The 23,837-nt window shown below is 34.9% G+C and overlaps 3 protein-coding genes across 3 annotated transcripts; 1 reads left to right on the top strand and 2 right to left on the bottom strand.

The window, feature by feature from the left end:
* The first annotated feature begins 213 nt into the window (after nt 1–213).
* Nucleotides 214–12,217, top strand: LOC115976412 (ABC transporter I family member 11, chloroplastic). The gene is made up of 11 exons (XM_031097677.1): nt 214–303; nt 417–477; nt 1,685–1,764; nt 2,131–2,182; nt 2,322–2,455; nt 2,777–2,891; nt 3,023–3,109; nt 3,284–3,332; nt 3,846–3,930; nt 4,935–5,058; nt 11,807–12,217. Exons 3-10 carry the CDS (start codon nt 1,721–1,723, stop codon nt 5,011–5,013), a joined length of 645 nt encoding a protein of 214 aa, XP_030953537.1. The 5' UTR covers nt 214–303; nt 417–477; nt 1,685–1,720; the 3' UTR covers nt 5,014–5,058; nt 11,807–12,217.
* LOC115976413 (protein LAZY 1-like) lies at nt 5,411–11,263 on the bottom strand. The gene is made up of 3 exons (XM_031097678.1): nt 8,825–11,263; nt 7,911–8,184; nt 5,411–5,836 (listed from the first exon to the last, which is right to left on the bottom strand). The coding sequence occupies exons 1-3, from the start codon at nt 9,356–9,358 to the stop codon at nt 5,817–5,819; spliced, it is 828 nt and encodes a 275-aa protein (XP_030953538.1). The 5' UTR covers nt 9,359–11,263; the 3' UTR covers nt 5,411–5,816.
* A 2,549-nt stretch (nt 12,218–14,766) lies between the features above and the next one.
* LOC115978267 lies at nt 14,767–15,719 on the bottom strand. The gene has a single exon (XM_031100291.1). It carries the CDS (start codon nt 15,466–15,468, stop codon nt 14,950–14,952), a length of 519 nt encoding a protein of 172 aa, XP_030956151.1. The 5' UTR covers nt 15,469–15,719; the 3' UTR covers nt 14,767–14,949.
* Nucleotides 15,720–23,837: the final 8,118 nt, after the last annotated feature.

Below are 23,837 nucleotides of genomic sequence, written 5' to 3'. Positions count from 1 at the left end.
TTTCTCACGTTGTAACCATGAACCATCAAATTATTAAAAGGAAAAAAAAAAAAAATCACTACACCAAAAGAAAAGGGTCCCATGGCCACAGCCCATGGGCCTTGAGGCCCCTTGACAAAGCAAGCCGAATCTCGAAAGGCCCAAATAATGGACAACGATAAGGTATATAAACAAAATCTGGAAGCCCAACTGATTCAATATCTGTGCCTGGATGGCTCTCAAACTCAGTAGCTGGGGAGCTCTGGAGTCACCGCCACTCCTAATCACACCAAAATCCTTCTCATCAAAATCCTCATCATCCAGGTAATCACTTTTCCAATTCCTTCTTCGCACTAAAATCTCTTTCATTTTCCGCATGATTTCAATTTCTCTGTGAATTTGATTTCAACGAATTTCTATCTGCAACAATTTTCTAGCTGTTTGAATTTCCGAACACCTCGGCCTTCCAGTGTTAAATGTGATTACTCCTGCTTTGAAGTGAGCTTCCTCTCTCTCCCTCTCTCTCTCTCTCTCTTACTACTGTTATTGTGTGGTTAGCAATTTAGTTCTTGTTTGAAAAATCATTGACAGTGGCAATGTATGTAATTTGCGTGATTTTTATGGTGAAACTTTTACTAGTCCACCTTGGGCTCATGAAAATTGTCGCTGTTATATGTTATTTTGTCCACATGTATTGACAAATATAAGGGTAACAATATGGTTATTTCACTTATTAGTTTTTTGCGTTTTCCTGTGTGTTTGCTAAAATTTTCCGACAACTTTATCTCAAGCTGCGCTAAATAAAGGAAGTTAAGAGGCAAAAACAACTCTATCTCATTTTGAGGTTACAACCAAACATAGTAAAATGAGATAGTTTTCCAAACAAATACTTTTTGGAAAATGACTCTTTTTTTTAGAAAACATTAATGTTGAAACAAACGGAGATACTCGGCATTTTCATTCGGGGAAAATGCTAAAAAGTAATACTGATTCTAATACAAAAAGGCTTACAGCATGGCAACTAGTGTGATTAGTGTCAGTTTGTAAGGATTTTGTAGTACCCATTAGCACAATGAAAAACAAAATGACTGTCATGCCGGGATTTTAGGAGACGTAGTTAATGGAATCCTTGGAGAGTTCCTGAAAAGTAGAGTGCATTTGAGAAAACAAATTTGGATTTTATCGTTAAAATTCTTATTAATATGGGATTTCTTAATGTGGCACCTCATGCTTGTTCTTCCAACTTTTGGTTCAGGCGATTAAACATACATTTGTCTGAAAATGAAAATTTTGCATTGATACAAACTTGCATTTTTTTTGAGGTCTTACCAAAAGGTGGATTTGTTTGCCTCAAATGGAGCCCTTCAAAATTATAAAGGTAGTAAGTGTCATGTTTAGATTCTTCATGTCAGTTCAATTTAGAATGAACTCTCGGGCCCTTACTTTCTCCAATATTTTGAACCAAAGTGCTCTAAAAAATTTTCTGGATGCATTGATTTAGGAATTAGCAGTGTATCTGTTTCTTGCATTCTGCAGATACAGGATTTTACCTTTATGGGTGAAAAGATGCTTTCATGGTCTTAAGTATTCAGTTGCATGCTTTGCCAGTAAATATCAGTTTCATGTTTGCTAGAATTTGAATTTTGAAGTGAAAGTGCAGGAAGTTATGGATACAATAAATATTTTTTTTCTCTCTCTCTTTAAGGTTAGGGATGTTAGCTATCGACCACCAGGGACCGAGATGAGCCTTCTAAAGTCTGTTAATTTTACACTTCCTGAAAAAAGGTACTTTGTTTCTGTTTTGTTGAATACTGTCCAAAGCACATTGTTCGATGTTTGGGATCTTCCTTTCAATTGTTTCTCTAGGACTTTCTTGGGTAAGGTATCATTCTATAATCTTTTCCATCAGATCTGTCACCAGATTTTTTTTTGTTAATAGTTTTCCATATTTTCTTCTGACCACCCCATAGAATTTGATAAATTTGTGAGGTCAGAGCCATACTAAGTGGGGGAACCTCTCTCCTAGTCATATTCTCATCAATTGTACTGTACTAATCACAGACTTCAACATCTTTGTCATGGGCAGCTTAGAATTTCTAACAAGTAGTACCTTGCATTCTTGGGATAACTTATTCAAGTCAATTGCTGCAGTTTTGGTTTAATATTTGGCCGGAGTGGAAGTGGTAAAACTACTTTGTTGCAGGTATACCTCTTTCGTGAATGTGTGTTTCTGTTAGTGTGCTTTAAGTTCCCAAAAAAAACAGAGATCTTACTATTTATATAATCCTTCCCCCTTTTTATTCAATAAATTGTGTCAATTTCATTTTCTTTCCATCTCGCAGCTTCTTGCAGGGCTGAGTAAACCAACTTCAGGTTCCATTCATATTCAAAGATATGGGAATGATGGCAATCCAAATCAATCTCCTGAACTGTTAACCCCAGAGAGAGTTGGCATTGTCTTTCAGTTTCCTGAAAGGTATTTATTACTAATTGAAGGGAAGAAAAGTTGTTTTCCTTTGCTCATTAAAAGAATTTTGATGCTCCACTTCATCAAAATTGATAAAATCAATGGAATCCATCCAAAAACGTACTGCATTTCTAACTTGTTTCCTTTTGTCTAATATGATTTTGCATGGTCTTTGTACTTTGTTTTTGTATGTGTTGTTGCTGGTGCATTTCTTTTAGCTTCTTGTTTCATAGATTACAAAATTGCACTTGTACTTCCCTATTATCTATTGGCATTTTTATTGGATTTCTTTTTATTTAGACCTTAAGAGCATGTTATCTTGCAAGCTAGGTACTTCATGGCAGATAACGTGCTGGAGGAAGTTACATTTGGGTGGCCAAGGCAAAGGGGTGACCTCCAATTCAAGGAGCATCTTGCTTTGAGACTCCAAAGAGCAATTAATTGGGTATTTGTGTGCTCTGAATATAAACTAATTTTCTCCTACTTATTGAGCCCTTATATATTTGATGTTCATTGTTTCTAGGTCTTGGTTATAATATCCTGTATATTCCAAATTAAACTCTTTGATGACTGCAGGTTGGTTTAAATGGGATATCCTTGGATAAAGATCCTCATACTCTTAGTGGTGGTTATAAACGCCGGCTTGCCTTGGCAATTCAACTCGTAAGACCCTAGATAATTGCTATAAACACACCCAATCAGAAACATGCATGGACACATAAATGCAAACACTTGTTGGCCAATTTGGCCTTGGTTTCATGAGATAAATCTTTTACATCACTGCTTGTAGTTGTGGTATGAATTGACCTATTATTTTTTGTTGATTTTATTCTTTAGGTACAAATCCCAGATTTATTGATACTGGATGAGCCCCTTGCTGGTCTTGGTATGAATATGCATTTGGTCCCCTTTAATTCTACGTCGTTGGTTGTCTTCCAACTTTATGCAAATAGGACCATGGTTTACATATATATGGATTTCATAAGAGATTATCCAACAATCATGCATTCTTTATCCCTGTAATTCTCTGAAATCTCTCGTACTAAAATGCTTGCAGAACATTTTTTACTGCTGATAGTTAAGAAGACCTGCTTTTTGTATTGAATTAATCAAATTCATATGGTTGGCAACTATTTCTAATCCCTTTTTATTTAAATAAAATTCTGAAACAACTTGGCTTAATGATAGGTAAGTTTCAGTTACAGTTGAACCGGTGGCTTCTAAATTTTAGGATTTGTTATTTTGACTTGCCAACGGCTTCCATATAAAACTTTTGCTGGGAATCTTTTACAAGTTTATTATATTGATCCTCTTGCTTCCTTCTGATCTTTATCATTCTTTGTTTTCTACAATACTGCTGCAATGTTATTTTCAAATTGTGTTAATGTTCATTGATTAGATTGGAAGGCACGGGCGGATGTTGTGAAGCTTTTGAAGCATCTAAAGAAAGAATTAACTATACTAGCTGTCAGCCATGACCTCAAGTCTGTCTTTCCCTTTCCTTCCTCTATATTTTTTACCCTTTACCATTGTTCTTCTGTTTTCATTTGTGTTACTACTGTTTCTACTCAAAACAGCGTGTTGCCTATATTGGACTTATGAAAGACAAATGCATTGTGAATTGTAGTCATCCCACAGAAAGATTTATAAGTTAAATGTGTTCAATCATGGTTTTTACCTATAACCTACAGCCTTGGACATATAGTTTACAAGATCAGCTGTTTACTACGAAACCTTTTAGATTCTAGACATAAACATGCATATATCCTTATTTTTGTTTTTGGTGTGTACTTTTGAGGAGTTGTAAAGAATAGGATAGTGAGAAAGTAGTAGCCATAATCAGATTTTGTAACCATGTGTTTTCACTTGTTTATTGCCTTTTAAGGATAAAATTGACTTGATGTTGAAAGTTGAGGGACTTTAGTGATATGATTAATAGTTGAAAACCTTGATTTTGAATGTTGAAGGATGAAATTGACACAATTAAGTGTACATGGATGAAACTGAATATGTGACAAATGTACAATGACCAAAATTGCAGTTTGGCCTAAAATTATTAATCTTACAATGAGCTTTGGCTCAAATACACTTCGTTATCTCACAAGAATGGGTGGAGGGGGAGGTTATGGTTTCAAATTAGGTGCTTATGTAACTTACCAATAAAAACAATCTTATAATGGCTAATAGGAAAGAGCCAGATACTTTTCTTTTTTTGGTTGGGGGTTGGGGGAGGGGGGGGGGGGGGGGGGGGTTGGTTGGAGGGGAGATCCCCTACCAATTATAAAATTGTATTTGGCTAAAATTTATTGTATTTCGTTAACCTATTATTAATTTCATAAATTAATTAATTAATGAGTTTCAAAGCATTCTAAAACATACCTTAAGTAACTGGTAAAAGGAAATTATGTCAAGCTTTTTTTTTCCCTCTCGTTTTCCTCCTAATTATATGCATTTTTGTTTGATTATAAGCTTCCTGTGTGCCTTTCAGAGAGTTAGCAACTCTAGTTGATCGATCCTGGAGCATGAAAATGGGTGGAATTCTTAAGGAAGAGCCACTACCACTTTAAGTTTGGAAATATGCTTTTGCCTTCATCAACTTGTGATGTTGTGAGGTTTGACCCTGATGCTCCTAGTGCTTCATGTGAATATATTCCTAGCATGTTAGTGCTTGAAATGAATTGTTGAGGATTTAAAAAAAAAAAAAATTCACTAAAAAAAAATTTGAGTAGAAAAAGAAACTTGTGTCAGGAAATTAAAGCCAGCACTTCCGCATTGATTCTTTCATTTCCAATACTTTATGATCAATTATGAACTTAAGAATGGAGGCTCTTGGTTTGCAATTTGAATGATTGAACTATGTTGCACCAAGTCAGATTAGCATCTATGTGTATTGACATGGACATTGGGTGCCTAGACTTTATCCTCCAAAAGCTGAAACGTGTTATAACCTTTTTTAATCCACTCACATTAACAAATTTTAATTCTAGTTTGACTCCACACAAGAACACATGCAGATGGCTAACTGTGCAAACATCATGTCCAATAAATGTATGAGGTGTTCCACAGAAGAAAATAGGCAATTATATAGGAAGGGCCTTGTTACATAAATCCTGGGATATTCTTAATGATAAAAGTATTACTTCTAGATACTCAAAATAGCATTATTAGGAAGCTTGTATGAAACTTAGTTACAGCTTTATTATCACACTGAGGAAGATAAGACAGACACCTTCTTGACCCTTCACTTTCTCTTAAGTCCATCATCACATAATCACTCACAACATAGTAAGATGTACTATTAAACACTAAATGTACACTTTTTACTTGTAGAGGATGATGACATAATATTACCTTCTTTCAGATTCAGTCACTAAAGCTCCAACACCAAGTCTACAATACAATACCAACAGTGGGAATGGGTTAGATGTATTAATCAGTAAACATAATCATCATAGTACTCTTTATCTTTCTGCCACAATTATGCTCTGGAATGAAGTTGCACACATGATAAATATAATGCCAAATAGTTTATACATTACTTTTAATAAACAATCATTAGCATAATAAGATATCAAGAAACATTATTAATTTCAACAAATAATGGATGTCCAATCAATATATTAATGATATTATATTGGTACTGTATGCCTTTTGTTTATGACATTATAACTCTTAATTGTTAATTTTTTTTGTGCATTTTCGCTTACTCTCCCCCCCCCCCCCAAAAAAAAAATTTATTACTCCCTCCGTCCCAAATTGTTGTTCCTATATTACATTTTGGGATGCCCCAAAATGTTGTACTATTTCTAAATTTAAAAGCCACTAACTTACTAACTTTCCTATTATGCCCCTACTTTATCTCTGGGAGCATTTAAAAAAAAAATCAACAGAAGCTCAAAACAATCAATAAAAATAGGGTGCTTTTTTAGTTTCATTATGAAACAGTTTTACATTGCACAGGACATTATCATACCTTGTTATACAATATTCTTTTTTTCTATACATTGTTATCCAATGTTCTTCTCATCCATAATTTAAAATTGGCATTGTACACACCATTCTCTTCCAAATGAAACCAAAAAAAAAAAAAAAAAAACACACTATAAACACTTCAATACAGTTTAGTTTGTATTGTAGTAGTAATAGGTTTTTCAGATTTGAATAAAAGGATAAGTCGGAATTTGTATTTGAAACTGAAAGTACTCTAAAAATTCTCGGCGCCAATAAAGATTGTATTTTAGTAGTAGTAGGTTTTTTATATTTGCTTAAAAGGATAAGTTCAAATTTATATTTGACTTGTGAAAGTACTCCAAAAATGCTTGGCGCCAATCTTGGGACACAGTAAATGTTTTTTATAATAGCAGTATTCATATTCCAATTTTTTGATAAATTTATATTAAGCCTTTTATTTAGGAAACAAGATATTAAATGATATTCCCTTAAAAAGTTGGATTTTCTTAATAGGACTAACAATTTGGGATGGAGGAATTAATTTCAATGTAGAATGGATGTCAAAATCAATATATTAATGTTATTATAGTGGAACTGTATGCCTTTTGTTTATGATATTTTAACTCTTAATTGTTCATTTTCACTTGCTTATCTCCCCCCACCCCGCGGCGAAAAAAAAAAAAAATTGTGAGATTCATGGTAAGATAACAGTAATTAATTATTGACATATCCATCACTTTATTTATAACTTTGTGAAATTCCAATTCATTGTTTTGTTATATACATAAGCATAGGATTGAAGTGTCTCCTCACTCAGAAACTGATGATGAAAGTAATACATGTTGAGGTTATATTTATTTGTTAATGTGGGATTTATATTACATGACAAATATAATGCCCAATAGTTTATACATTACAGTTAATTCAACAATTATTAGCATAACAAGATATCCGGACACATCATTAGTTTCAACGAATAATGGATGTCAAAATCAACAAATTAATGTTATTAGAATGGAACTGTATGCCTTTTGTTTTCGATAATATAACTATTAATTGATCATTTTCTTTGTGCATTTTCACTTACTTATCCCCAAAAATAAGACTTTGTGCATTTTCAAAATATTCGTGGCAAGATCACCGTAATTATTTTACACCTTGCAAATTTCCTGTCTACAATGATATTGACATCTCCATCACTCTGTTTACCTTTATATATATATATATATATATATATACACACATGCACATTCTCAGAAACTGATACTGAGGATAACACATTTTTTTTTCTCCAAAAAAAAAAAAAAAAAAAAAAAAAAAAACAAACAAACAAATAAAGAAGGTAATCACATTTTGAAGTTATAATTCCTGAATTTTATGATATGTTGGGGTTTATACTAGTTATTTTGTATAGCATTTAATTTATACTTGTAGGTGGAGGGTGAGATTGTGGATTCAAAACCCACTTGGTGCATGTGTAATTTACCAAACCAAAAAAAAAACTGATACTTACAGTCTGCATCTGTCATGATCCAATGCTCTTTTGCACTTAGATTACTGTCATGCAGCCCATCTTGGGGTGGGTTCAGTTTGGTCTTGTAACGGTGGCTTATCTTTGACATGGGCTCTAGAGTAAAGGCATCATTGTCTTCACCCAAGTGCATCTGATCTCCATTATTATAGCTACCACTGGGAGCTTTTTTGACCTTATATTTATGGGAATTAACAAATTCTCTTTCAGCTATAGAGCTTTCAGGATGGATTTTTCTGTGGAACACACGTATGACCTGCATGCCACACATAAAGAAGCTAACATCTTTATTGAACAATTGTTATAAGATCCATTTAGAACACAGTGGAGGCACTAACTCCTATGTGATAATTTGTGTTCAATGACAAATTATTCATAAATGTTATTATCTGATGAAGATATATCCAGAAAAGTTATGGATTGGTTTGAGAGCTTAAAGGTTTTCCATTTGGATGCTATGCTAGGATTGGTAGATAACATGCTTTGGCATTGCTAACTATGCTCTGAATTTATTTCTGTTGACCTTGACTGAAGAATCTTTAGTTTGACATCAATTGCGTGAATTATAAGTAGTATTCTTTCTTTCCATTTTTTGGGTTTTGGGTTACACTAAAAGCACCAATCACCATTGGATCTCTTGCTAGCTAGCAAGAATCCTTGGGGAAAAAGGTTGACACAGGATCTTGGATGGTGGAGAATCCACATCATCTGAATCTTTTATTTGACTTCTGTTTATCCTAAATAGCTGGCACTAGTAGTGTGCTTAGGAACTCATATTCAACTTATAAGACAATAGATGATTACAATGAGTGATATTGATCTAAGGATTACGTGTTCACTTGAGGGATCTAATGTTCAATAGTGGTTCTCAGAAGAATTATGAACAAGAGACCAACCTTGTGGAGTATCTTCTTGGTTGAAACTGAGTCAGCTGCATCACCAGCAGCAGAAGGGATGGAGCTCCTTGAGGAAGCATGGAGCTTCTTTAGCATCTTCTTCATGAGATGCATAGCAGATTTATGCGTTTTCTTGTCTTGCATCTCCCCTTTCTCACTTTTCTTTGTGTTTTCTTCATTTGTTATTTTTGTCCTATGAAACAGCTCTGCAAGTGATGCCTTCTCTTTCTTTACTTCTTTTCTTGTTTCTGGCAGTTCAATTGAAGAGCCAAATAGATATCCTTGCAGTGGACATACCAAAATTTTCTCATAATCTTCATTTTCAGCCACATCCATTGGCTTGCCACTGAGTGTAATGGTGCTAGCAATACTGTTCCGTCCTGATGATTCATCGCACCATTCTTTAGTTTCAGCCTCAAGGAACTTCTCCAGCTCATAGTTGATGAGCTTCAAGTCATTCTCTGTTACCTCTGTTTTGCTCTCATTTAAGCTCTCCAGAGGCATGGCAAATGTTGGTGTAGCTGGCTCACTCATGATTGGTTCCAGACCAAGGGTTCCAATGGTGAGAAAGCCATTGAAGAGCTCAGAGATTACAGTAGATGTTTCTTCTTCTAAATTTCCTTCCTCTTTCTTGGCGTCAGAGTCAGAAAAAGATTTTCCAGATTCCTGTTTGGGTTGCTTTAAGGATCTGGATTTGTATGTGGAGCCAAAGCTTGGCTTCGTGTAGAAGTCTTGGTCATCAATTGATGGCTGTGCAGTAAGGCAAATGCAAGGGTTTCCTGAAATTATAGTTCCAAAAAAGAGTTAGGATATCCATGAAAATAATTAGGGAAGAAAGACTTGTCTATGAGAAAGACATATCAGTATTCCTTTTTGTTTCTTTTTTCTTTTGTGCTTTAGAAAGGGGAATGTGGACCAATTTAATGGCTGCTCCATTCTGGACATGTATGCCTGTTAGAGTTAAGGGTTGAGTGCTTTCTTCACTGAATGATGTGGACTGTAGAACAAGGTGGTCCCATCACTTACCACTGAGAACCTTAATAAGGTGGCCCTGTGTCCACAAAAGGTTGGTGATATCACCCAACTTCATTGCTAAAGTGCTATAATAACTGAAAATGTTTGTGTTCTGATTGTTTGAGACCACCTATCTCAAAGGCCACCAGATTTTTTTAACTTTTGCTTGTTTTAGGTAGTTTCTGTGATTATCTTTTTAGATTGTGAAGAATTCTGTAGATTCTAATGTATAATCACAATGTAAGACATTGAGTAGCAGAAGCAATTATCATGGTTGTGTATTAACCTGATTACTCTGATGATTTATGTAATGATGATGTATGCCTTCAGCAGGGATTTTTTTTTTTTTTTGAAGGGGAGAAAAAAGTTGATGAGGACAGTTTGAATACCAATTGTAAAATCCTTGAAAGGCTCGATGCTGTTATGACGAAATTTATGGTGCAGCCAGTCCAGTAACTGCAGCAGTGGAAGGCAAAGATTGAGTTAAAGGATTGAAAACATTAGTGTAATTCCAAATTTGGTAGAGTTCGGACTTACCTTCATTTTGATATTTCTTTCGAGGGTTTGATCTTAGATCTCCAGGCTGTTCTAGTAGACAGAAATATAGGTATACTTAGATTCCAAGGAAGATGGGACTTTAAAGGAAGGACTTAGAATTGCTAAAGAGCAAAAGAACGAGGATCAGTTCATTAAGACTGTTAAGAAGTTGGAATTCTGCTAGAAGGCCCTGAGATAGATGTGGGTAGAGAGAAACATTTAGAAAGATACAAGACTGTGGTTGGCTGTTCATTTCAAGATCAAATCATGTGACTAACTGGAGTGGTTTTTGGAGACCCACAAGTTGGTGTGCTATGTATATTGTGCATACACATTCATACTTGAGAGTAGTTGCATGGGCATATTAATAAGATAATCAATCCCTTAGATATTAAATTAGCAATACTAGTGAATCTTTCATGTTGGTCACATCTGATAAATGTGTGCTTTAATATGCAAATAATCACATTCAATGACCAATGGTCATATTAGTTGAGATGGACTTATATAGACATTTGAATTTGTACACACATCTAACAAGCATTTTGGTTAGCAAGCCTAATGTGACTGATGGGCAGTTTTTCCTATATGTATAGATTTTCGAATGTTGCTTGCTGAAAAGATGATTAAATTTTGAAAACATTTTACTCATTATGGTCCTTGAATTCACCGGATGAGTTATCAAAATTTTTTGGTATGGCATGCTTTGGGAAAGATAGTCCTTACTGAAAAGATTATGGTGTGCACTCGTTCTATTGTGATTGCCTCAGTTGGGTAAACTGGCCATTGCTAAGTATTTGCCTTAGCTGTTGTAGTAGACATCTCATATTTGCCTCAGGACTAGAGCTGTAACAGGATCCTGTTGCTACTTTGCATTACTAAAATCAGGTACTAGTAGAGTATTTTTTTCAAATCTTTTTAACTGTTTTTCCCCCTGTTTAATGCTATCTCAATGATGGTGGATATATTTGAAGGTTTATTGCTGATATATAGTGGCTAATTATAATTTTTAAAACCATTGCAAAGCTGGTCATCATATGTAAAGTGATAATCAATGGCTGAGATTCTATCGAGTCCCTAGACTTCGAAAAACTTGAATGGAATTTGAATTTAATTTGTTGATTGTGCGTATAAGATCTGTGTGAGTCATGGTTTCAGAATTTTTTCACTACACATACATTACATTTGGGACCCAGGACAGCCAAGGCTTTTCCCCAATCATCACTTTTACACAGCTCTTGTTGCACCTTTCTTGAATTAAAATTTTGCTTTTGTCCATGTAATGATGTCAGCAATAGCCACACAGCCTTGATATCCTCAGTTATTTATGTTTGAAAATATACTCTTGATTCATCCATGATTGTGACATTTAATAGATATATAGGCTTGTCTTCTCAACTGCCTTGATTGTCATACAATATTTGATTGCAGAAGATTCACCCAGACAGGACTGCCTGCAATGAAATCTCAGCATACCCCACAAACATCTTTTGATGTTAAGAGTGAGCTGAGGAGGAGAAAGCAGTGGTAGGCTTGGAGGCAAAAGCCACAGCCATCTTTAATCCTAGAGACCCTTATCTACAATTTTGTTATGAGAAATGCTAGGGACACAACATTTTCATAACAAATCCTAAATGAAGACCAACAACAGATTTGTTGTGAAATTGTGAAAATGTAGTGGATGTTGCACTTCTCTTTTATTACTATGAAATACCATTATTGTAGCACTGCAGAGAAAGCATGGAGGCTTGGGCAAAATGTGTAGTTGTGTATAATTTCATCCACTTTGTAACCCTGTATTTTATCTTCTAATCTATGGAACCCCAATGGAAATTTTTCTTTGGGTTCTGTTCCGGGTACAAATGTACTACTGTTCTTAACATAGGAAGACAGATGATGCACACAATTGCTCTACTTGAGGAGCTTTAAAAGACTATTAAGAATTTAGGTTCAAATCCAAGTGTGTTGAAAATTATTCAAGTGCAGTATCATTCAGTCTCTATGAAGTATATGATTCAGGCACTAAATTCTTTTTGATGCCATCCATTGTACTTCAAGGTTTAAGCAGGTTCATTTTTGCTTTATTTCCTAATTTATTGGATTTATTTTGTAAAAATTTCAATTTACCCCCCTCTAGTATTGCTATATAACAATTTATCATTTTCAAAGGTCTACATATGGAAACTATTATGATAATAACATCATAATAGTTTCCATATGTAGAGCTTTGAAAATGATAATAAACAGTCAGGATAAGAACTTATGGAACCTTGGTATAAAAGTAACAATAATCCTAAAGCCGTACAGCATCTTTCTTCCATAGAAAAATAGAAACAAGCTGTCCTAACCCTTATAAATATGGGTGAAACAAGCTTGCCCAAATCTATCAGTGTCCTACCAATAGGCTCAAAGGTAAATGTTGAAGCATCCTCATTTTCAGCTAACCAACGAGGAGCTATAAAACGAAAGAATTGCCCCTTTTAGAGTTCGGCAGTCAAGCCAGTCATGCTTACCATTCTAAAATCCAAATAAAAACAAACGCATAACTCTGCACAAGTATGGCTCATTTTGTGGGTCTGTTGGGGCCTTTGTGGGGTCAGTACGATCCATTTCCAATGACAGATAGTGACCATGTGGATGCCACGTGAAGATTGAGATTTGAGTGAATTGAGAGCTTGTTCAATCAATTATAATTTGCAGAAGGATCAAGAACTCTAGTGATGAAACTGTGTATTTACTTTTCCCTGTAATTTGATTTTGAGAATTTGTCTAAAGTGTTTGGAGCACCGTTATTATGAAATCTCACACTCGACTTATGCATTTGATTTATCTAAAGTGAAAATCTTTATAATGATATCACCAATAGTGGGCTTGGTTTTTAAATTTTCACTTTATTTTGAAAGATTGTTGAATTTAGTCCATTATAATCTTGTGGTTTGTCATGGGTTCAAGTTAAAATATATATATTGTAGTTTGTCAAATAATTCGTTTGATACAATATTGCTAAGGCACCATTGGCTAAACGCATGGTGGTTGTTGAGTCGGCCTGGACTTTCTTGTTCTTTTCTTTTTATGCAATGCTAGGAATATATTTTATTATTATTATAACTTGTTGAATTGACCAGATGTGATCAATGAATTCATCCATCAAATACAAATTAATGAATGTATCACTTCAATAAATTATGAAAAAAATCGTAAAATTGTAAATTACAATTTCACCCTTACTATTTTGTTTTTTGTTTTAATTATCTCTGATTGGATTTGAATTAATGGGGGTAGTTAATCTCAAATGTTTTTTTTATAGATATGATAAGATTTAAACCTATGACATCCACTCGATAATGATTGCTCTTATCATCAAGTTAATAAATCAATTGGTTTTTGTACATTAGCAAGATTCGATTCTCAGATCTCTTATTTGATAACAAAATTTTTTTATCTATTGAGCTAACTGAATATTTATCTCAAATCTAATTACCTAAGTTCCCTACCTAATATTGGCTCATCAGATAGGCTCCTTGGGAATGTTTCCAAGCCTACCCAAAAAAAGAAGTCCTTCTAGAGGCCCAGAATTGGGTCCAGTTTTAATCTTGTAAAACTTTCTGAAATCTCCACTCTTTGGGCCAATTGATACAAATAGCCAACTTCATTTTGGGCCACCATTAACTTTGCCTCTACATATTTTGGTTTTTCTAGCATGATCTTAATATGTCACACGTCATTGTCAATGCCCATTTCGGCGGTTTAATTTGTTAATCAGGCCTGGGAATGTACAGCTGTGTGATCTGAGTTTCCAAGTCCCAATTTATCAGTTTTTTGTTTTTACATTTATTGGGATGCGTGCATGTTTTCAGTTTTAACTTTTCTAAGAGAATGATGCCCTTCTTTTACTATAGAATCACCCATTAAATTCATAATAGAGCTTATCATGAATAAAAGTAAAGAAAACACAATTTTTTCATATTCTGAGAAATTCCTAAGAATTTTCTTTTATATTCATGATGGATTCACTCATTAAATTCATAGTAGAATTCACCATGAATATGAGTGGAAAAAACACAATTTTTCTATACTCTGAGAGTTCTTAAAAATTTCCCTACTTACAGACATATCCAAATTTTACACCTTATTGAGTTGTTAATTTGATTGGAACACCATGATTTTAAACAAAGTTTTCTCCAAATCAATTTGGAAGAATCTCTTTCAAGGCTTTCAACACAACACATGGTGATTTATAAGATAAGTGGATGGTTAGAGCATTACCATCAAGTGTGTCAAATGCCAAATATTTGGCATTTAGAGCATCCGCAGCTGGATATGGATATGCCAAATGTATGATGGGTTTAGCATAAAAGCCCCAAAAACACCCAGCATTTGGACTTGTAAACATTCAGAATTGTAAAAATTTTTACAATTGTGCTACAGTAGTATCTTACTAATAAGATGCTACTGTAGCACAATCTTATTTCTAAAAATTATTTTTTAATTGTCTCTCTCCTCTCTCTCTCTCATTATTTCCTTTTCTTTTCTCTATCTTCCTTCTCTCTCATTCAGCTATCCTCTCTTCAGACTCAACCCCATAGCCATGGTGTACTCGGCCGTTTCAGCATGTAGAAATTCATGAATTCTCCCTCAATCCTCAGCCTCACCACGAAATCGAAACGTTCCGGTGGTGGGTCTGCCTTGGAATGGATCAATTTCTCGTCTAAATCAAGAAACACCGTTCTCTTAGGCAAGATCATCGGTGGGAGAATGCTGTTTTTCCTGTTGTCGCTACTGTCGAAAATGAGGGTTCTTTGGACTGTGTTTTCGGTTTCTGGTTCGAATTCGGATTCGTCTTGTGGGATTTTCTTGAGGATCTTGAAGCCCTTGTGGCGATTCGGGGTGCCGATGCGGGCTAACTTGGAGAAGAGCCTGATGAGGCGGCGCTGACACGTGAATATGGACTTGTTGATGGATGCTAAAACTGTGGCAGACGCCGCCGCTACGTTCTTATTCTCAGGGGTTTTCCGGCGGTGCCGCCGGGGAAGGATCCGGCAGTCTTTGATGCACTTTGTTGGTGGGGTCCTCTTGCAGATCTTGGACACCATTATTCTATTGGGTATTGGGTGTGGAGATCGGCGCAGAGATCGGTTTATGGGTTTTGTTCATTTATGGTGCGAATTGTTCATTTATGGGTCTGATTTTGCTGGGTTTTTGTTGGTCATTTGTGAGTTTTGTTTTGGCAGTGGTGGGTTGATGGGCAGTGAAGCAGGGGTAGTTTGTTTGAGTTTTGTAGGACGGTGGAGGTGGAGGTGGTGGTGGTTTCAATGGAAGAGAGACAGAGGAAGAGAGTTAAAAATCAGAGAGAGGAGAGAGAAAGGAGAGAATAGATATGGATTTGGGATATATTATTTTATTGGGTAGATATATTATTTTAAAGAGTAGAATAGGAAAATAAAAGTTGGGATGTTGGGTATGTTGTAAAATTGTATGGTATAATTGATAAAGTTGCTTTTTAGAATGGTAAAATAAGATAGAATGAGATTTCCGGCTGCAGATGCTCTTAACATACCAAACACCAAAAAAAATCTCCCATGAGATATTCTAAATACCAAAATATTTGACATTGATTAACAGTACACTCTTAAATTTGGAAGTGTACAGACAAGAATTGTAAAATTTTAATGATTTTTTAATTCCATTTTCTCTCTCATCTCTCATATCTCTATCAGATCTTTTCTTCTCTTTTTTCTCAAACCCCGATCCTCTCCTCTCTCAACCTCTCATCTTTTCTTCTCTCACCCTCACTGCTCTTCCTCTCAACCTTACCAAGTTGACGCATCACTGTGCCGCTGTTCTCTCTCTAGCAATGGTTTTTTTTTTCTTTTTTTGGCTGTTGCTATTATTTGATGAGTGGGTTGGGTAATGGGTGGGTTTAGACAGTAATGTGTGGGTTCAAATGGTGCTGGTTGGGTTTGGTTCCGACGGTGGTGGGTGGGTTCAGATGGGCTATGGGTTTGTTTTGAATTGTGTTTTAGGTTGTGGAGGATGTGGTGGTTATGTGGTGGTGGCTATTGGTTGTTGGCAGCTCTGTGGTGGTTGTGATAGCGATTTTCCTAGATTGTGTTTGATGAGTTATAAATATTATTTTAGTGTGTTGTATAATATTATTTTATTGAGAAAACAGAAAGCGCTTTATATTAGACGGGCGGAAAATTTCTGTCAAGAGTTACAAGGTTGGTTGCATCAATATGGATGTCTTCTAACCAAATATGTGGTTCAATCACATGCTTAGCCAACTTAGCCAATTTATCTGTTTCTACTTTTCCACTACGTTTGACATGTGAAAGAGAGGCAAAACTTAAGTTTGGTGCTAGAATCTGGGACTCCTCAATAATGTGACCATAAAAGGCCAAGCAAGGTGGCTCGGCATTGAGTTGTTTAAAAACCACCTCAGAGTCTCCCTCAAAAGCTACCTCACGGAGTCCAATTTCTAGAGCAAAAGCAACAGCTCTTTTGCAGGCCAAAGCTTCCAATTCATCCGCTGTTGAAGGTAAACAAATTCTTTCTGAGAGTGCTGCACTTCTCAGACCAGCTGAGTCTCAGATCACCACTCCCAAACCTGCAGAATTTATGTCACGAAAAACTGCCTCATCACAATTCGCTTTGTATTGGTGAAGCGAAGGAGGGAGCCAGTGAGCCAGATGAGCAACCGAAGGTGATGGCAGGGGGGAGTCTTGCACCATTTGATATTCTTGAAGGCGTTCCACAGCATCTCTATAAATCTTGGATATTGGAATTGTGAGGCTTCCCACTCTCTGAGCATTGCGGTTAAACCATATGCTCCATGCTATGAAAGCAAACAATTCAGCAAATTTTGGAGACTTGAGCAGTAGAATACCTTGAAACAAATCACGAAAACTTGCAAACCAATCAGATAGGAATGTTCTGCATCGCTCCACTTCCCACCATATTTCTTTTACCCCCGGCAGCCCCAAACCACATGTAGAATGTCCTCATTTTCACAGCAGCAACATTCACACAAACCGTTGAGGGCAACCTTTCGTTTATATTCGTTGGAAGTGATTCATTGCACGCCCTCCTAATGAAGTGGCGTATCTTGTTTGGAACATTGAGAGACCATAGTTCTTGCCAAAATTGCTTGTGTTCCCTTGGATCTGGGGGACCTGGTGCAGCAACTGACTCCTCATCAGAAAGAAGATGATAAGCTGACTTGGTTGAGTAGTGGCCATTTTTCGTTCCTGTCCAAATTATGGTGTCAACCTTTGGACCGGTAGAGCTCAGGGGTAAGCTGAGAATGGACTTAGCCTCATAGGGAAGGAACTCTGAGTGGATTTGGTCTTCAATCCAGTATGTAGTGGTAAAATAATAAAGTATATTTTTTAATGTGTTAAAATGACATAATTTTGCAATGCCTTATAGGAATACTCTAAAGTTATGAGAGTTATCAAGTAATGGGTTGAAGGAAAATTCAACCATGCCGATTTGGAGGTAAAATTTTTCTCATCATTTTTACTTAAGTTCACCACTAACCGTCAACTTATTATATACCAATTACAACTTAATCATTAATTGAGTGAATGAGTTCACTATTGTTTTAGCTTTTAGTCTCGAAAAATTCTAGGATCACAACTAATTTCACACAAATTTTCACAATTATTCGATGTGACTAACTGTGAACGGTGAAAAAAGAAACTATAAAAATTACAAGCATTTAGTTATAATTTACCACATAAAATAATTATAAAAATTGGTGTGAAATTAATTGTAGTCCTAAAATAATTCGTTTAGTTTCACTTGCATTTGACGCTCGGCCTCACTTGGATCCACCGCAACATAAAAGGCAAAAGAGATGTCTGAAAATTTTGGTGCCTCTAGACTTGCTGCAATGGTTGTTGGAAAACACAATACGTCAATAAAAGTTTGTCTTATTACACACTTATTACTAAAAGCTAAATAAATGGTCAATAACGCAATAATTAACTTATAATATTAGTTAGGGTCTGTTTAGATATCGTTTATTATTGAAAATTGAAAACTAAAAATACTATAACAAAATAATTTTTAAATATGTGAATAATACCGTGAGATAGAGTTTTATTTTTATTTTTTTTCTGAAAAAAGTATTTGCGAATTCTATAAACAATACACAAAACCCACTATTTTTCAGCAAGATGCAGGAACGCACGTGCGTAACGCAATGGCACACTATAGATTGTTGAAAACTTGCACTCCATGAAAGTGTTTACTTACCCCCCCCCCCCCCCCACCAAAAATATATATATATATGGGTAAATTCCACAAACCTACCCTGAGGTTTGTGATAATACCAGTTAGGTCCAGAACATTTTAAAACCCACCAATTTGGTTCTAAAAAGACAACTTTGCCCCTAAACATACAAACTCTCTATTCTCTCTCGTCTCTCTCACTCTCAAACCTCTCTTTGACCGAAAATACCCAACCCAAATCTCTGAATCCAAAAGAACAATACCAAAATCCCACTGAAGATCCCCTGAAAATGCTACAAAAAAGCACATAAAAATCACTCTTTCAAAACCCATTAATCCGCTTGTAAACCCCATTGAAATCTCCAAAAAAACCCAACAAAAATCCCCAAAAACCAGAAAAAATCCCAACCAAACACAACACAGAAAATCAATACAAAACCACCCAAGAACCCATTGTAAACATCAAAATAGAAACCAGGAAAAAAAAAGAAAAAAAAGAAACCACACCACGAGATTGGGTCATCATCCCCTGAAGAACACTGCCCAAATTTGAAATCTAAAGCCCATGCCGAGATCCATGCCGCCACTGCAAAGACAATGGAGAGATCTAGATCGAAGCACCATCACCACCACCACCACCACCACCAAATGGGTTCTGATAAGAGAGAGAGGGGCGAGAGTCTGTTGATGGCATCAAACTTGATGGGAATCGAGAAGACCCTTGCATGGTGGTGTTGCTGACACCGATGACCAAGCTTATGGGTTTCACCGGTGACCAGATTGAAGCACCATCACCACCGCGTGGGTTCCGATCTGAGAGGGACGAGAGTCCGTTAAATAGCACTGATGGTTTCAAACGACTCAAACCTGCGGTGGGAATCGGGAAGTCCTTTTGCTGGGTGGTGTTTCCGGTGACCAAAACTCATGGGTTTCACTGGTTAGAGAGAGAGTTCTAAGAAAGAGAACTCAGAGAAGAGAGTTGACAGAGAGGCAGAGTAACGAGACAGGAGAGAGAAAGAAAAGATAATAAAAATTAGGGACAAAATGGTCTTTTAGGATGAAATTGGTAGGTTTTAAATTGTGTTGGACCTAGTTGGATATTATAACAAACCTTAGGGTAGGTTTGTGGAATTTACCATATATATATATATATATATATATATATATATAAAAGCTAGAACCACATGGCATTTGCTGACTTTGATCTCTGGTCGCAGTGATCAATTTTTCACCAACTTGCATCAGAAATAATGAACAATTTTTCCTCTGAATAACTTGCATCAAAGTAGTTATTCGTATATTTTCTTCCCAATGACTCGATCCATTTATTTTCAAATATCTTAGACCTGAGTCTCCATTCTTAATTTTATTATTAATGAAACCAAACCGCCTAATATGGACTGCCTTTTCTTGTGATCTTATTTTTAAATTCTTGGCTTCCATTATTGATTTTGGCATTTACCAAACCACCAAATATGGTCATTTCTTCCTATCAAAAAAAAAAAAAAAATATATGGTCATTTCTTATGATCTAATCTTTAAATTTTAATAGTCTTCTAAAATTAGCTATATATTATATGAAATATATAATAAATGAACGATTGAGATAGATAAATTATCTGCAACATGATTATAGGTTAGGTACTAAAGGCCTTGTAGCTTAATTGGCACCTCCCCATGCACAAAGTTCTTGGGAGTCTAAGGGGGAAATTGTTCGAGTTGCAGGGTTAGCAGCATATTGTAATTATTTCTCAAAAAAAAAAAAAAAATTATAGGTTAGGTGGCATCATCCAAACTAAACAAATGCTGTAATAAATAATTCAAAGTCTATTATTAACCCATAATATAAGAAAGTCTTAGTCAAACAACAGCTACATTTGTTTCCATGAAAAACATTTTGTGAAGATAGTTTTCTACGTTTTCTTATGTTGGTAACATTAGAAAAAAATATGTCAAAGTAAAACTATTTTTGATTAACCAAAAATCCAATTAAAAATATAAATTATTTTTCATAGATTGTTTTCTTGTAAAATTTTTCGAAAAACAATTTTATCTTATATGTCACTCTAAAGGGGTGTGCATGGGTCGGGTTGGGTCGGGTTGAGGGGATTTTTTGACCCAACCCACCATGGCGGGTCAAAAAAAACCCAACCCAACCCAACCCATCACATAAGTCCAAACCAACCCACATGGGTCGGGTTGGGTCGGGTTGAACCTATGGGTTTGAAATTTTTTATTATTATTATTAAATTGAGTATAAAAAAAAATTAAAATATTAAAAAAAACCTAAAGATTAGTATCAAGGTAACTCTTTAAAAGCAAACAACACTAATGACTAAATAACAATAGTAATTTATTAGGATTTGTGTGAACTAATTGGCTTTTATATAGGATAGGAAGAACTGATTATTTAAAAAAATTTATTAATTATATAATATTATATATATATATATTAAATTAGTATTAGTAGAAGGAACTGAGGAAATACTGTTCTACAACTGTGCATTTTTTTTAAATTATTAAATATATAATATATATTTAAATGTATATATATATATATATATATATATATATATAAAAGTTCCCTACAATTGATTTTAAAAAAATTATTAAATATAAAAATATATTTTAAATATATATTATATATGGGTGGGTCGGGTTGGATTTGGCGGGTTTGTAATTTTATGACCCAGACCCAACCCAACCCGTCATAAAAATTTTTTTTGTAACCCAACCCAACCCACCAAGCCTTAAAAACCGACCCAACCCGACGGGTCGGGTCGGGTTGGGTCGGGTTTGGCGGGTCGGTGGGTTTTCTGCACACCCCTAAGGAAATTAAGTGACAATATAAAAATTATTAAAAACAACTCTATCACAATTTTTAACTAAACATAGGGTTTTTTTTTTTTTGAGAAACTCAACTAAACATAGGTATATGAGATAGTTTTCTAAAAGAAAAAAAAAAAAAAAAAAATACCAAAAATAGAAAAATGAGATAATTTTCTGAAAAAATATATGTTGAAAAATGACTCATTTTTCTGGAAAACATTAATGTGAAACAAATGAAGCGTCTTAATTTTCAAACGAAAACAAACCAACTTTTTTTTTTTTTTTTAAATATTACTTTACCATATGACTTCCTTTATTTGCTGACATGTTTTCAGGCACCTAAATATCACTTCTTTTTTTCCAATATTTTTGATTGATAATTGTATTTATTACTAAATTATCGACAATGTAAACATGTATCAAGTGATATATGAATTGGGATTAAATTCTTTGCATTTAATTTAAATCTAATGCCCATACGGTGGAGTCAAGTTATGACTTGAGGGGGGCAAAATTTATATTTGACGTTCACATTTACACATGTACATGCTGACATATACATATAGTAGTTGAGACTAATTTGAAAATAACAAATCATTCATGTTAATGCTAAGCAATATTTAAATGAAAAAAAAAAAAAGGGAACAAAACTTATGTACAGTACCTTAGGTGCTATTCCTTAAATTCCCTTATTAAGATTCAGTTATGTGGCTACTTAACTAAAAAATATACTTTCATTCCATGAGAAAAAATCCACATGACAAAATCTTAAAAGGGGAACCTAAGGAACAACACTTAAGTACTGTACCTAAGTCTTGATAAAAAATAAAAAATTAAAAAAAAAACAATAAACAAAATCTGCAATAAAATAGCGTATTTATTATATTGTGTTTATCTATTAGGATTTTTTGCATGTAAATAATTCCTTTTTAAAATTAAGTTATAGTTTTACTTACGAATGAAAAGGTTTTTATTTGTTAGATACTTAGATAGACATAAATCTAGAACTTAATAATGTAATTGAGTAAAAAACACTACAACTTATGTAAATTTTTGTTTACTAGATAGATATCAAGTACAACTTATGTAATTTTCTGTTATTTTGGGTTTTTTTTTTTTTTTTTTTTTTTGGGGAGAAATTGGTAAAGTTATATTATAGGTCTATTTATTTTAACTTAACACCTAGGTAGTGTGCATGCAGGCATGCCATGGCCATGGCTGCGTGCCCATACCAGGCTACCATGGCCTATAGACAACGTGCACTCGAGTAAGGATGGCAATTTTGCCCTGTTTCGCTTGACCCACTCCTCCCTGCTTCGGCCCATGCAGATTCTCCCCACCTCGCAAAGGTGGTGGTGCGAGGATGGGGTGAGATTTTAGCCCTGCACCATGGGGTGAGACCGGGATGGGTTAGACTTTTCAAATCCGCCCCACCCCACTATTTAAACAAACATATCATCATCTTATTTTATTTTACCCAATAAGGTTTTCTACCTTTTTTTTTTCTCTAGCAAGTTTGGAAATGAGGTACCAACTTTAAAATTTTCTTTTGTCTTTATTATAAACAAATTTATATACTATTGAACTAATGATTTTGTATTATGAGATTTTTGTTTTTGTTGTGATATTGTCTTGTTAAACACTTTAATAATATTATTCAATATTTTCTAAAAATTAGTTTGATTTGATAGGATAAATTTATTTGTAATTTCAAGTATATTTTTATTAACAAAATAGGTTTTATTGAAAATAATTGTAATAGTTGTGGATAAATGAACAAAAAGTAGAGTTTTACAGGATATGGCGGGGCTTCGTGGGGCCCCAAGGGGTGGGGATAGGGCAAGAAAATTTTCCTCGTTATACGGGATGGGGCGGGAACGAGGTAAGACAAAACCATGTGAGGCAGGGGCGAATACCTTACCCTTCGAACCCACCTTGCCCTATTGTCATCTCTACACACGAGCATGCCGAGGCCTTGGCTACATGGTTATGCGGGCATGCCATGAGCTTAGCTGTGTGCCTACATGGGGCTGTCATGACCTTGACTAACTTATCTTTAATTTAATGTATATTTTTTTACAACCTCAATTTCAACACATAAAAGGAAATATTTTATTAATTATATAAACCAAAGAAATGTCTATGGAGGTTTTTTTTTTTTTTTTTTTTTTGGGGAGAGTTTCAACTTATGGTGTCCGCTCTTAATGATATTTTTTATCATCAGACTAAGACACCAATTAGTTTTTGATGTAGGAGGCTCTTATTCAACTATCAGAGACTTTACCAGTTAAGTTAACTGGAACCCACGTCAATAGAGGTTGGATGGTGCAAATTTGCACGCAAACCTTTTCAAATAAGCCAAGTGTGATGCTTTGTAGTGAGCTTTGAGTAATTTTTT

The sequence above is a fragment of the Quercus lobata genome, chromosome 2 (assembly GCF_001633185.2).
Source record: "Quercus lobata isolate SW786 chromosome 2, ValleyOak3.0 Primary Assembly, whole genome shotgun sequence".
NCBI classification, from domain to species: Eukaryota; Viridiplantae; Streptophyta; class Magnoliopsida; order Fagales; family Fagaceae; genus Quercus; species Quercus lobata.
The sequence above is the reverse complement of the archived record's forward strand: the minus strand, read 5'-3'. Positions and strand labels throughout refer to the sequence as shown.

What these genes read in the sequence shown, in the direction of transcription:
- LOC115978267 (XM_031100291.1), bottom strand. Translation starts at nt 15,468, where the DNA reads ATGGTGTCCAAGATCTGCAAGAGGACCCCACCAACAAAGTGCATCAAA.
- LOC115976413 (XM_031097678.1), bottom strand. Translation starts at nt 9,358, where the DNA reads ATGAGTGAGCCAGCTACACCAACATTTGCCATGCCTCTGGAGAGCTTA. An exon ending in CCAAGAAGATACTCCACAAG is followed by an intron (nt 8,185 to 8,824) that starts GTTGGTCTCTTG and finishes TGTGGCATGCAG; the next exon opens with GTCATACGTGTGTTCCACAG. An exon ending in GATCATGACAGATGCAGACT is followed by an intron (nt 5,837 to 7,910) that starts GTAAGTATCAGT and finishes ATTGTATTGTAG; the next exon opens with ACTTGGTGTTGGAGCTTTAG.
- LOC115976412 (XM_031097677.1), top strand. Translation starts at nt 1,721, where the DNA reads ATGAGCCTTCTAAAGTCTGTTAATTTTACACTTCCTGAAAAAAG. An exon ending in TGAGCCCCTTGCTGGTCTTG is followed by an intron (nt 3,333 to 3,845) that starts GTATGAATATGC and finishes TTCATTGATTAG; the next exon opens with ATTGGAAGGCACGGGCGGAT. An exon ending in GCTGTCAGCCATGACCTCAA is followed by an intron (nt 3,931 to 4,934) that starts GTCTGTCTTTCC and finishes TGTGCCTTTCAG; the next exon opens with AGAGTTAGCAACTCTAGTTG.